The sequence below is a fragment of the Saccoglossus kowalevskii genome, chromosome 8 (genome assembly GCF_978046115.1).
Source record: "Saccoglossus kowalevskii chromosome 8, keSacKowa6.1, whole genome shotgun sequence".
Lineage (NCBI taxonomy): Eukaryota > Metazoa > Hemichordata > Enteropneusta > Harrimaniidae > Saccoglossus > Saccoglossus kowalevskii.
Window position 1 is genome coordinate 8,424,777 of NC_140648.1, and position 14,288 is coordinate 8,439,064.

Here is a 14,288-nt window from a genome sequence, read left to right on the forward strand (position 1 = left end):
CCCAACAAATTGCGGCGTACATTATTGAATGAGAACACCAACTAATATGATTGCATATTATTCCTTTCCCTGGCATAATTGCATATTAACTCTTATTTACATAACTGCATATTAAATATTATTTCACAAACATTTTAACAAATAACATATGTTATTATATATTATATTATTATAATAATTATAAAAAATAGTTGTGGGTGACATTCGCTCACATTCGATCAGGTTCAAACTGCATGCATTGGAACGTAGAGTTACAATAAAGGAAGCGTAATGTACATTTAAACATTACACTGTTTATTATGACGATGTTACAACAAAGAAACTACAATGTAACAAGAAGGCAACTGATAAATACACGATAGAATGCCCTTTTTATAGGGTTGAGCAGGATTCACACCTATGGATTAAAGTATGAGGGAAACACAGTGATTGGATTTCAATATTGGCACATCAGCTTAAAATCGACCTTGCAACTGATTCCTATTGCGTTCGTGCTGTCTGTTGGTTATTAATAAATGGCTTATGTAAACCGAATCTGTGTTTCTTTACAATAGAGATACATGCATTACGGTATAGTTTCAGGCATGTAACAACTTTCAATTGTTGTATCTCAGCTAATATAGCATGTAATTGAACAAAATAAAGACGAATAGATAAAGCAAAACATGATCTAATAATATAACTAAATTACGAATACGAAAGAATAAAACTGAATAAACAACAACAAATATGAATCAATGAGGAAAAACACAAGCGGATAAGCACCCACGACAATAGTCACATGTCTGTGTAATAATTTCGGTATTTTCACATGAAATTACGCGCAAATAAGCCGTATTTACAGTCCGTACAGCTCAAAGTAGAACTATGTCAAAAGTAAAATGATTTGCATCTCTATGCAACAAATCAAAACAATTGAACAACAAATCTTAGCATCGAAAGCCCAAATCAAAACGAAAATCTCGGTCATAACACTCTTTGTGTTTTTAGTTTTTGTCAGGGTATAGGAATCATTAAAAGTCACATTTATTCCGAGACGTCATTATTACAAGAAAGGTCCGACGGTCTCACTGAAAATTGTTTTTATTTAGATTACCATATTTTTGGCATTTTGTAACACGATTGTTTCAAAAACCATGATTTATACCAGAAAAACACCCAAAAAAGCTGATGTTCGGTTATTTTGAAACAAAATAATGCAAACAAATTGTCATATATTCAACATGTCAATAATGGTAACATAAACTCACCATCTTGTAAATTTCTATTAGCTCCCGTATTACATTCCAACTTACGTACACGCATATAAAAACTTCGAGTGCTATATGCCACTCTAACTCAACATTTCCTATATATTTCCCGCTCTATGTAATAGAAAAGTATAATAATAGTTAGTACCACGTATATTAGTGAATAATAATAATAATAATAATAATATAATAATAATAATAATAATAATAATAATAATAATAATAATAATAATAATATAATAATAATAATAATAATAATAATAATAATAATAATAATAATAATAATAATAATAATAATAATAATAATATAGATAAATAGTATTACCGAATCATAATATGCACTTTCATTAGTGCCAGGTGCCAATGGGCATCCATGGCTATCCAGTTTCTGTACCAGGATGTGATCAGTTGACATTGCATATGTAGTAAGTGTAGCCAGAAACAGCACATAAAGACAAAAATCAGTAGCGAAGAGACAACGGGCAAATTTTCTCCTGCAAAGAAATTACAATTAAAACACTTATGACACTGACACAAGTTATGAAAATACAAACTACGAAAATTAATAAAGCTATAGTAATTAATATTGAAATCATGAATTAACGAAGAGGTTGAAGTGGAACATAATACATGCCGAACATATTGTATTTAATCATAATAGTTGATATTACGAAACTTCATTATGTTTGTGATATGTCGACAAAATTTAGTTGAAAACCTTTTCAATTTTAAATAACTTGAGAACTAGCACAGTTCGCGAGTTACACTGATCCAAACCTGACGCATTGCGCCGTTTATTGTTTATCTTCACTGCAATAAATATTGTCATGCATTGGTCATGGAATTCTGCTTCGGGCGCGTCAAACACAACTAATCTAGGAAGCATGTTCGTTTGTACGCGGTGATAAGATGAGTTAAATAGTCGTCCTGTAAACGCAGAAGAGAGAAGCCTAATAGCTCACCGAATCCTGCGTCAAACACAGAATCCTGCGTGCGATTCGACGACTTATATGACACCCTAAAATTCTGCAAGGTGATGTTCGGTTATTGACAAGGCTAATATATCTTGCGATTATCGTAGCTGTTTATTACAGTATATTAATTAACATGTCAAGGCACAACACAGCATAATTTTTCCGACGATACAAGGTTAACACATTTCTGTAAAATAGCGTTAGATTTCTTACATTGTGGGAAGTTTAATTGTGGTATGAGACACAGAGACTGTTGATCTGATTGGTGGAATGGCCCATCATAACTTACCATTTGTAATTCAAAAGAGTTCTACAAAGGTCGTGTCTGAGCAAATCTTCTCGGCCATATTTAACCATAGTCTAAAAAATCAGAAAATATACGCTAATATATTATAATGGTACTAATAAAAAATAACGAGAATATAAAACGCAAACAGAGAAAAACAGCAATACCGTTAAAGCGCACCACCTCTTGTTTAATCGTTTAGTTGAGGGAGAATCCGGTCCGGGGTCGATGTGTTGATAATTATATGTTATCTGGAACGAGGAAAACGGATATAAATAGCATATACATTATTTGTTACTATAACCATATATATATATATATATATATATATATATATATATATATATATATATATATATATATATATATATATATATATATTAAAGCTAATGTTATAGTTATGTACCAAATTTGAAGAGAAAAAAAACATCAAGGAAATGTGCGAAGTTTGAACTTGATCGGTCAAAGTAAGTCCTAGAACTCAGGATGTACATCTGAAAATTACCACAAAATGACGTGTGTCAGGTTACTATTATGTCCATTGTTTAAAAATACATATGCATGACCGAGTTCTAATTCCGGCATGGTAGAAATACTCGGTTTTGGTGAATTTTAGCACTGAAATTGCGCTCATTAGCTTCACATGACAAACCAATTACAGGGGCATATGTGTAACATGTGTTTGAACATGAATAACCAAGACATGTCGGAGATACTACGGCTCCAGAATTGCATTAATTAACAAAAAAAAATTCACCATCGGTCATTGTGAATTCGATCTGTAAAACAATGTGATAGTGTGGACTTGGACGGTGTTATATCAATAGTTGCGATATATTGTTTGCATACTAGTAGCATAGTACTAGTATACTTGTCTACTTACCCTGAGGTTTGGATTGGTTCTATCTGAGTGTGAATATCGAACACATTTATCTAAAACCAACATAGCTACATCAGGCAAACGTTCTATTAGCCTGTTGAGTGACGTGTGTCCATCTGGACCGATCTGTGATACTACGTCTTGCCACCTTTGTAAATATATAGAAAATATTATTACAACTTCGCCGCACAAATATTCAATTTATCAATGCTTTAGTAAACAATGCCGGACCATATTCCATCCGATGATTGCGGCAAAGATGGTTATTTATTTAAATTTACTAATGATATGTGAGTTGAAGTTAACAAATGAAAAATGGCTCTTTCTATGAGAGATCTTTATATAATTACTTGCGAAGTGCGTGTATAATTTCAAAAAACGTGTCATTATACCATGTACCTTTTGTGATTGACAATGACGGCTGCTGCGTCTTCTTGGAGATTAGATGTGGCAATATCTAAACAGTTTTCAAATTTGTCATTTAGTAGGGTGGGATTAGCAGCACCTTTCTCCAATAAAATCTTGGTACATCCAGAATTCCCATTTGCAGCACTCAAATGTAAAGATGTGTTCTAAGATAAATGTAAACATATGCAGTCATGGTTAACAAACGGTATAGAAACTACGGTACTTGAGAACGTGATTTCGATATTGCGCACAACACACATAATATCCTACCCTATTTTTGTCAGTAGCATCTATTTCGGCATGATTCTTTATTAAAATTTTAACTACATCTGAATGTCCTTCTTTAGAAGCAATGGCGAGAGCCGTACGCCTGTGTTCGTCTCTGAAATCAGAAAGTTATATAGTCATCTATATTTAAATAAATCACAGGAGTGAACAGTTTTGTTTGATACACAGTTTCGGGAACTGCTTTATTTGATTATCTCTATGATTGATAAGCGTAAGGTGCCACGCGTGAGGCAGAGTGCTGACTCTTTTCATAACACTATATACAACTCACTGGCTATATGCTTTGAGACCCAATCATCGCTTTTACTGGTCATCTATGACGGTTTGTGACTGTTTCGGATAATATATTTGAATATAGTTTTGTTAAGATGTTATTTCTTTCTGGATTGGCTAAATTAACATAACTATATTTTTCTTACCGACTTGCAATGTCAGCTCCAACTCTCAGCAAATGTTGAACAACTTTGGCATGGCCCTCTGCACTGGCAAGTAATAATGGTGTTCGCCCATCGGCCTCGTCATCGTTTATTCTGGTGGGACAGGCTTTAGCAAGTGACATGACACACTCTAACCTACCATTCCTGAAACAAATACAGTGGTATAAATTAAATATACGTTGTCTACGACACATTTCTGTTACAAACCTTAGGTTCTAAAAGACGCCAATCACAGTGAATGGCACGGTAGTAGGTCACTGCGTGGCAAAACGACCACAGACCTTTAAAAGTCGGTAGTCGTTGCGCCACGCATGCGCTAGATATATCATATAAACAAAGTTGGCGACTTTGACTGTTGCACAGATCAACGAGTACAAACTGAGACGTTACTAAGCTTTAATTAAATATTTTTTAGGTGATTGGAAGGTATCTAAAGAGTCATCGGCGGTAATTAGTACAAGTCGCGCCAAGGTCAAACGTCATACTTGTGATTTCCATTAGAAGACTGTGAGAAAATCAATGTTTATCAATACAAATGTCGCACATGCGCCGCGCGACGACTACCGCCCTTTAACTATGTATCGAAAGTCGACAATATGTGAAATATTCAATATAAGTGACGTACTCCGATGCTGAGTGTAAGGGCAGCTTCTCTTCTATACACTTCGTGTCAATTTTAGCCCCTCTGCTGATCAGTAGATTAAGAATCTGAAATTTGACAAAAGAGAAAATCGTCTTTAATTTGAAGGAATCGCCGTAGATCATTCAATGATTAAAGTGCGTACAGTGCTATATGTGCAGTCGCCAATAGTTCAATCACTGCACACATATATGTTAATTCACCTTAACGTTCCCTGACTCGGCGGCATAATGAGTGGCAGTCTGGTCTTTTTTATCCTTCTCATCCAGCAAGATAGAACCTGAGTTATCCAGCAACATTTGAGCAAAATGGAAATGGTTTCCCTCAGCAGCCCAATGAAGACAGGTTTTTGATTCACGGTCCTTCACAGATATATCAGCACCAACTTGCAGTAAATACTCAGCGGCCGCACATTGTCCTTTCCATGAAGCGGCAAGAAGTGGCGTAAACAGTTCCAAATCCTGAGTCTCCAAACTAGCTCCCTGGAATTAGTGATTAAAAAGTAACTGTCAAATATTAACTCCCAATCTCATTTATATGACCGTTGATACAAACCTCATTTTGTGACCATTTACTGATCCGATGTTACGATATGCATACATAAGTACATTTACTCACTTGTTGGATCAGCAATTGTATAACTTCCATTCGACTATACAGGGATGCCCTGAAGAAAAATGCAGTTACGTTATTGTGCTGTGAATATATTATTAAATAATGTTAACTAGGCCAATACTATAATCCACATATTCCTACCTATGCAAAGGTGTCATTTGTTCTTCATCTTTGGCATTGACTTTGGCACCTCGTGAGATCAGCATAGAAGCCATTTCCGCATTTCCGGTGACCGAGGCGATATGTAGGGCAGTGTGGCCATTAAATTTCTTGGAATTAATATCTGCGCCCTCGTCAAGGCAGTATTCGGCTGCCTGCAGAATCAAGGGAATATTCAGGTCGATTTAGCCACAATTGTAAGCAGTAATCGACTTTAGTATTTTTTTTGAATGTATGTAAACATCTTCCCTGTGTTCTGCATTGCTGTACTCCAATCATGGTATAATTCTGATTATTTCCAGCTTTGGTGAGATACAGTATTTGCTTATGAGATCTCCACTTTTAAGTTGCGGCATGCGATTGAAATGTATGAAAACCGGGAATGTGTAATCTTTATATTAATGTAGTTGTTCATTATTGAAATTGTTCACAGTGTGTTTTTGAATTTATTTGCTCTTGGTTTTCGAAATAATATTGCATTTTCGCACTGTATTCAGTTCTCACATCGCTTACTGAGATATTTATAAGTGGCGATAGTAGTTCCGTCTAAGTTAACAGTTATATGGACCATTTTTGTATACAGTACTAGGGGAATAGATAGGGTCTACTTGTTTGCAAACGAGAATGATTGTGTCTGTCAAAAACAGTAATTAAACCATGTTGTTAAATGCGTAACTGATTAACAGTCTCATTCCAAGAAGCTTAGATGAAATTGTTTCGCAAAAATAATAAATAAAATGTATTTTCTCTTAAAATAAATTGAATTGATAATGTAGTAATTACATCAAGAGGGATTTCAATTATGTTTTGACGTGGTCAGCACTTACTCACCTTAATGTGACTACGGGCAACGGATAGATGCAGTGCATTGCTACCTTCGTCATCAACGTCTGCCATGAACAGCTCAGAGGATTCTTTAACTTCTTTACCTAAACAAATTAGATTAATTAAAGTTAATTATTCATTTAGGTTACTGGTAGCGTTTACTGAACGCAATAGAACCTAAGAAACATCTCAAACTGAATAGAAAATCTTGGAAAGTAAGTAATTCATTTTTGTTATTCATTTATTTATTTTAATTGGAAAGATACGCAATTATGCACAAATAATATTATCTATTGAAAAAAACAATATATTTCTGTAATTATTTGTATTGATGCTTATGCCATTTCAGTTTGTACCTGATTCTATGATGAACTGCATTGTTTCTAAATTTCCACGAATGGATGCAAACATAAGGGGTGTGATATCGTTGATTTCCTTAGCTCTCAGATCAGCACCAAACTGCAACTAATCGCAAGAATACAACAAACAAAGAAAAAAACAAATAATGAATAAATAAATAAGTAAATAAAATTAATTAACGACAGGAGTCGGTGGCATGGGTTACAGAATCTCCATTGCTGTGTGCGCCATGTTGCATTATGCACGATAATTACATTATAACATTTTTTTAATAAAATCAGTATGCTACATATAACGTTAAAAGTAAAAATACAATTTCAATTGTGTACATGCATTCAAACAAATTATTATTATTAAGTTTGGAAAAATATGGTAGATGACAGGAATTCTTCCGGTTTGGTCGAAACTGGGTATTAAATGCGTTAATCTGCATATTTTGTCACAGAACTCGAGTTATCGGTCCGAAACGAACAATTCACAAATCCGTTACTTTTACTGATGAGAGGAATAACGTTTTATATCTTTTAAATAGCATCCAGCAATGGTCGCGAAGAGTTGATATATCCATATCGCAAGTATCAATGTGCATAGTCCTACCCGTGTTTTAATTACGTTAGGGAGAAGTTTATAGAGAAGTTTATAGAGAAGTTTACTGTTAATGACAGAATAAATCACTGATAGTTGATGAGTAAAGATTAATATATTTCGTTACAGTCCGATAACTGTGACCACATATCGGTTAGCTCATCTCATTATGATACCATTGCGTTTTTCAGTCCTCAAGGATAATAATGCTGCAGACAATATTTGCATTATTTATCCATGACCCTTGACAATTGATGTGTCGATCTTTGAAAGATTTTGTATTATTTCATTATTACACTTCATCACTGTATATTGGCAGTCGTCAAGATCAATAGACCAGTGGACGACAAAATGTCTATGAAACAATACACGTCAAATCAATGAACGCTATACAGTGTTGTTTCAGTCAAAATCAGAATCAAAATTACAGGCATGAAAAATATAAACAGGAACACAATATTCAAACAAATACGTATACAGGCAAATGCACGGAAACCCGGCGAGCCGTACATCTTTAACAGTTTACAAAAGCGCATCCACGAAAATACTTGATCTCATCCTGATCGCACCGGAAGTTTTTAAATGGTATAATTCGGAAGTTGATGGGTGGTTAAAATCGGAATTCGATCTTCTTACATATGTCAAATGATGAACGCAATAAATGTAGATTTGAATTGAATGTATAATATACACCTACCAGTCGTTGGCACATGGCCACGTTGCCTTGAGTGGCTGCATGGTGAAATGGCGTCATGCGATCATGGTCGCGAATATTTACTTCAGTCAGATCTGAACGTAGGAGTATCTACAATAGTTGAGGTTATAGAACTGTGCATTACTGAAATGATCACTCGATATAACACAAAAAAGTGATTTAAATTCAATTTACAATTCCATAAGATTAACAGGGGCTTACGATTATTATATTATAGCGGAAGCTTGAGAATACCCTGGGGTAACATCATAATGAGGAATTAAGATTACTTTGGGATAACATCATCACAGGTACTTACGATTACCCTGGGGTAACATCATAATGGGTTATCCCTAATTATAACTTGTGATTGACAAAACTTATAGCAGCAAAGCGTATAAATAAATTACAGCAAAAACGCAATATAAGAAATGGAATCTTGACGTCATCATTATTTACCTCTGTAGCTTCTAGATGGCCATACCGTGCACTAACATGAAGAGCTACTGCTCCATTGATATCGCTATTATTAACATGTGCGTTTGCCTTCAGTAATCGTCTCAGAATATTAGTAAAATTTCTTCTGGCGGCCAGGTGTAATGCAGATGTCTTGTATTCGGCAACTCTCCCGTTCACATCTAATAGTTAAACAAAGAGCTATTTTGTGAAGTAACAGTAACTTTAAGTTTATTGTCAGCACTTTAAATTGTGAGTAATATTGAGTAATTATAATCAATTTTACTGTAACGGGATCACGAATACTGACGTTGAATGTTGACAATTACACTGACTTCATTATAAATAGAAACAAAATTTTATGAATCTATTTGCGTTGGAACACTACTTTAGCAAAAGTATTTTTAGCACACAATCAAATAGGAAGACGGAACGATAGACAGGGTGCGCTGATGAAAAACATTGGAATTGTCAACATTTTTTATATAAACATTTCCTACAAATACTTTATGTAAAAATCCCAAAACTACAGACACGCTCGCATACATTTACATAGTATTCTAACATTCGTTTTGTTAGTTTCATAATCAGCGATACATTATATTCATTTCCGTAATCATTCATTTTCATGTGGTCGTCATGACAATAGGTGGGGTGTTATTCAGTTGTCAAGTATAACTTGGTGGGGCACAAATTGGAAAATTCAATTTCCGGAATACAGTAGTATGCGAAATCACCGATAGGGTAGATAATATAATTTGGATATTGAGTTCTCTTGCCACGTGTACGCATATTTCACGAGATCAGTTGGCGATAACGTGGAATAATCTAACTTGTAATAAAAACATAAACATTTCGTCTACACTCAGTGACCGTATTGAAGCGTTATAACTGGAGTACGCCCGAGTGTTTTTCTGTATTTTCGCTGGCGTTTCGTATAGCGTTAACTAACAACGCTATGACCTATCGGCGGAACAAAAATGGTGGACATATTTGAAAACCAGCTAGTGAACATACCCCTTGAAAAGCCTAGAATCGCATGAATCATGGAACAGATGGATCACGTATTGTTCTAAGAATAGAACATTTTAATAGTTCGGTATAATTCTACACATGTTTCGTACAGAATATTACAGGGTATAAATGATCTATTGTCACATATATCTTACATAAAGCAGTCCATTACTGGTTTATTCAATTGTAACAAATTGTTTGGTATTGTATTCGTGAGCCGGAAATAAATATTCTCTATTCGAATTGTATTGCTAATGTGTGTCCTTGGGTTATACGTACGTGTTCAACAACCCAGGGCAGATCTGACAACATCGTCAATCCAGAGTCTCGATTTGATAAAGCAATATATTTGAATCATGTATTTTATTTGTTTAAAATTATCTCTTTCTGAATCTGAGTTAGTATGCTATGTTGTGTTGTGTTTATATCATCATAGTTTACCATATTGCTGTTGGCTGATGGCCGACTTTTCTCACCTGAAGAGGGGTATCATTAAGTGTAAGCTGATCACAATAAAGCTTCACTTAGGATATGTATTTCACATGTTAGGGTTCTACGTGGTAGGGCTCTACGTGGTAGGGCTCTACATGGTAGAGCTCTACGTGGTAGGGCTCTACGTGGTAGGGCTCTACGTGGTAGGGCTCTACATGGTAGGGTTCCCAAACGGTAATTTATTTTATAGTACAATATACAGTACAGTACTCACAATATACATGTCACATTCGCGAGATTCGGAAAGGATAGACAAAAGATCTATATGATCTATTGTCACATATATCTTACATAAAGCAGTCCATTACTGGTTTATTCAATTGTAACAAATTGTTTAGTATTGTACTCGTGAGCCGGAAATAAATATTCTCTATTCGAATTGTATTGCTAATGTGTGTCCTTGGGTTATACGTACGTGTTCAACAACCCAGGGCAGATCTGACAACATCGTCAATCCAGAGTCTCGATTTGATAAAGCAATATATTTGAATCATGTATTTTATTTGTTTAAAATTATCTCTTTCTGAATCTGAGTTAGTATGCTATGTTGTGTTGTGTTTATATCATCATAGTTTACCATGTTGCTGTTGGCTGATGGCCGACTTTTCTCACCTGAAGAGGGGTATCATTAAGTGTAAGCTGATCACAATAAAGCTTCACTTAGAATATGTATTTCACATGTTATGGCTCTACATGGTAGGGCTCTACGTGGTAGGGCTCTACGTGGTAGGGCTCTACGTGGTAGGGCTCTACGTGGTAGGGCTCGGCTCTACGTGGTAGGGCTCGGCTCTACGTGGTAGGGCTCGGCTCTACGTGGTAGGGCTCGGCTCTACGTGGTAGGGCTCTACGTGGTAGGGTTCCCAAACGGTAATTTATTTTATAGTACAATATACAGTACAGTATTCACAATATACATGTCACATTCGCGAGATTCGGAAAGGATAGACAAAAGAAGACTTCAAAGAAGACCTGTCGCATAGAATTATGTAAAAATTATAAAATATAATTATGTAAATGATTACCTGCGCCCTTGTCAATCAACTCTTGTACGACGGCCTTGTGATTGAACCTGACGGCATAATGTATAGGCATGGCACCGATGTTATCATATTTGTTGATGAGAGTAATATCTTGTTCAAGATGGAACTTCACAATGTCTAGTCGTCCGAACATAGCTGCCTGAAGATTAAACACCAATAACATTTATTGAACTACTTATCAATATGTATATAGTAAGTGTCGTCATAGTTTTTATTTCTAAAATGTATGGCGAATACTGCATAACATCTGAGGCGCTAACATTGTGGAAGTCAAATAAATATTCGTATGATTAATTCGCCAAATAGATGATACAATGTAATCTATTACTAGTGTGGAAAGTTATTAGAATATATCAATAAATCATGCTGTGCTCGAATGCGCAGAAGATATAATAATGACAATAATAAATTGTCACTTCACTTTCTGTTAATAATACAATTAATTACAGAAAACTGTGAAACTGTGTCATATATTTTGATTCAAAAGTACACGTATAACCACAGTACCTTGTCGAGAAACTGTGGTGTAACTGAGTTTTTTACGACTTCATTGTTTATTTATATTTATTTATTTATTTATTTATTTGTGCATTCAGCTGCTGCCAAGGTTGTAAATGCATTTATTGGTTATTTTTAGAAAACGGTTGAAACATCATTGCTATGTCATATTGTTCATGGCAGCTGTTGATGTGATGTATTACAGAACCCAGGAATAATCCCCAGGCTGTTAGATTTAAACGCTTATTCCACGATTATATGCAACCACCCGTTGCGCCCTGGCAAATTGCCACCTGTGAAAATACAAAAATTTCATCTTTTTCAAAGGTTATAATTGAAACACCATAGCGAACACATATTGACTTGCTATAGGAGCACTAGCATACGTCTAACCCCAACCAAGGGATTTTGAGCCGCCAAAACAATCAATCAGTTTATTTCCCGTGGCCGCTGATAATGTGTAAGATTGCTACACAGTACATACAATGCATATGTTTTAATGACACAAGTATCAATCAATGCCATTCATGACAACTATGACTATAATTTAAGCATTGCCAATTGAATCAACGGCAATATAAGTATGTATTTATTCATATTATGTAAAGTAAGTAATAGAAAACCTGATACACAATGTACAATATGACTATTCGATAAAGAGCACACAATGCCCAGTGCATGTAATTTCAGCCTGTTAATAATATATTCCATTGTGACGTGTTCTATACGTAACAGATTGAGAGACTGATTGCATAACGCTGTATGACAATAAAACTTAGTATTCATCGTGTCCACATGCACACTGTCACTCCAGGTTTTGCTCAACAAATGTTTAAAATTAAAATGAATATTAATTAATATTAATAATAACAAATTCATTGCATTACACTGTTGTTTGTGGAATACAGAATATAATTTGACCTAAATTAAAGCAATACGAAAAGCATATCATTTAGAACGTAATAGAGTATAGTATTAATAGTTAGATGAACGCTTGCAGGATATAATAATTGTCATAATGGTTGAGTTTACACCTAAAACTGTATGTTGCCATAATGCAAATTTCATTTTGTTATGTTGATTTGTTTATACTGGACATTTTTCCTTCGGGGTTTGTCTTGAGGTGTACAAAGGTAGGCATTCGTGTATGTCCGTTTCTTTCTCGAGCTGGTATAAGATTGATTTTTATATAACAACAATTAGTGTCCTTATAAGATGTCAACTGGGGGAGTTCAGTATATTAATCCATAAAAACCTCGTCAGACGATAAATACCTCACATTATTACGTCATCATTGACATAAACATAAACAACTTAGAAGGCACGAAGGTGTCTGGCTACGTAATAAACACGGCGAGTCCATATTGCAGCGCAACATTACCCTCACCGCATTTTTTAAACTAATTTTCTAAATACAGCGATTTAAAGTAAGTTTTGTCCTGGCACACCACGTTCCTTATGTTGTCGTATGTTGCACGTCAACGTTGACAGATTCAGAAATATGATTTAAGTAGCGGGTTCACTATATGGAAAAAAAATAAACCTATACTTTGCGTTAAATGCCAGCAGTGTTCTGCCAGTGATGTAAAATATGGTACAACTTTTAATTTCCGATCAATAAATACTAAGAAGAAATTATGGTCAATTAGTAAGTGACTTATTTTGCCTATGTCTAATATATAACAATAACAAGCATGACGTCATTCAATTTTCATGAGTTATTATTTAAAGACTTTCGTTACCTGCCATATGGTAAGGTCGTCATCGTCTTCATCATGCTCGGGTATCGATGTTTCCAGCCCAAGAACAAGATTTTTCAACACGTTTGCTTCGTGTCCCCTCGAGGAACGGCTTGGCTTCTGCTGCTGGGGTCTACGTTTAACGTGAGTGTCATTGCTGGGCACACTGAGACGGGTTTCACCTCCAGGGCCCCCTTCCAGGTTGTTAGTCCTCTCCAAACTTGGATTATTCGATCCGTTGCTTTTTGACATGTCTGGCGTCCGGCGTTCGCTTAATGCAATCATATTTGAGTGTTTCGTACGTAGAGCCGGAGTTTAGTCTCCATTCAGTCACAGTTAGATTAAAACAATGTAAATATGAGTTACTACCTATCGCATTATGCCCGTTGTAAGAATTCAACCACTAGGTGTGCACTTGCATTTATCAACGCGTAATTCCACTACACCTACAGCACTGGCGTGATTATCGCGATACCTTACATGTTTACCTTGTTGCCAACGCAGTAATCAACGGCTCGCGTTGTGTATAGTCATCGGTCCGTGTCTGGTTGAACCGTAGCGTATAAATCATGACCACGAAATGACAAAACCAATAATCATCCTGTCTCACCCTGTTTGTAGTCACTTTGGGTTTCACGCTTATAGACC

The 14,288-nt window shown here is 35.3% G+C and overlaps 1 protein-coding gene across 1 annotated transcript in view; it reads right to left on the reverse strand.

The window, feature by feature from the left end:
* Nucleotides 1-14,288, reverse strand: part of LOC100374514 (transient receptor potential cation channel subfamily A member 1-like) — a 17,676-nt gene extending 3,388 nt beyond the window's left edge. The window contains exons 1-18 of the mRNA XM_085502671.1: nucleotides 13,644-14,288; nucleotides 11,386-11,542; nucleotides 8,861-9,039; nucleotides 8,405-8,512; nucleotides 7,119-7,227; nucleotides 6,769-6,866; nucleotides 5,920-6,092; nucleotides 5,782-5,830; nucleotides 5,367-5,645; nucleotides 5,149-5,231; nucleotides 4,506-4,667; nucleotides 4,069-4,180; nucleotides 3,790-3,962; nucleotides 3,394-3,538; nucleotides 2,678-2,761; nucleotides 2,514-2,584; nucleotides 1,576-1,744; nucleotides 1,251-1,364 (exon numbers count right to left, since the gene is read on the reverse strand). Of these exons, the coding sequence (XP_085358797.1) occupies nucleotides 1,251-1,364; nucleotides 1,576-1,744; nucleotides 2,514-2,584; nucleotides 2,678-2,761; nucleotides 3,394-3,538; nucleotides 3,790-3,962; nucleotides 4,069-4,180; nucleotides 4,506-4,667; nucleotides 5,149-5,231; nucleotides 5,367-5,645; nucleotides 5,782-5,830; nucleotides 5,920-6,092; nucleotides 6,769-6,866; nucleotides 7,119-7,227; nucleotides 8,405-8,512; nucleotides 8,861-9,039; nucleotides 11,386-11,542; nucleotides 13,644-13,925 (2,547 nt within the window). The 5' untranslated portion in view covers nucleotides 13,926-14,288. The remainder of the gene's footprint in view (nucleotides 1-1,250; nucleotides 1,365-1,575; nucleotides 1,745-2,513; nucleotides 2,585-2,677; nucleotides 2,762-3,393; nucleotides 3,539-3,789; nucleotides 3,963-4,068; nucleotides 4,181-4,505; nucleotides 4,668-5,148; nucleotides 5,232-5,366; nucleotides 5,646-5,781; nucleotides 5,831-5,919; nucleotides 6,093-6,768; nucleotides 6,867-7,118; nucleotides 7,228-8,404; nucleotides 8,513-8,860; nucleotides 9,040-11,385; nucleotides 11,543-13,643) is intronic.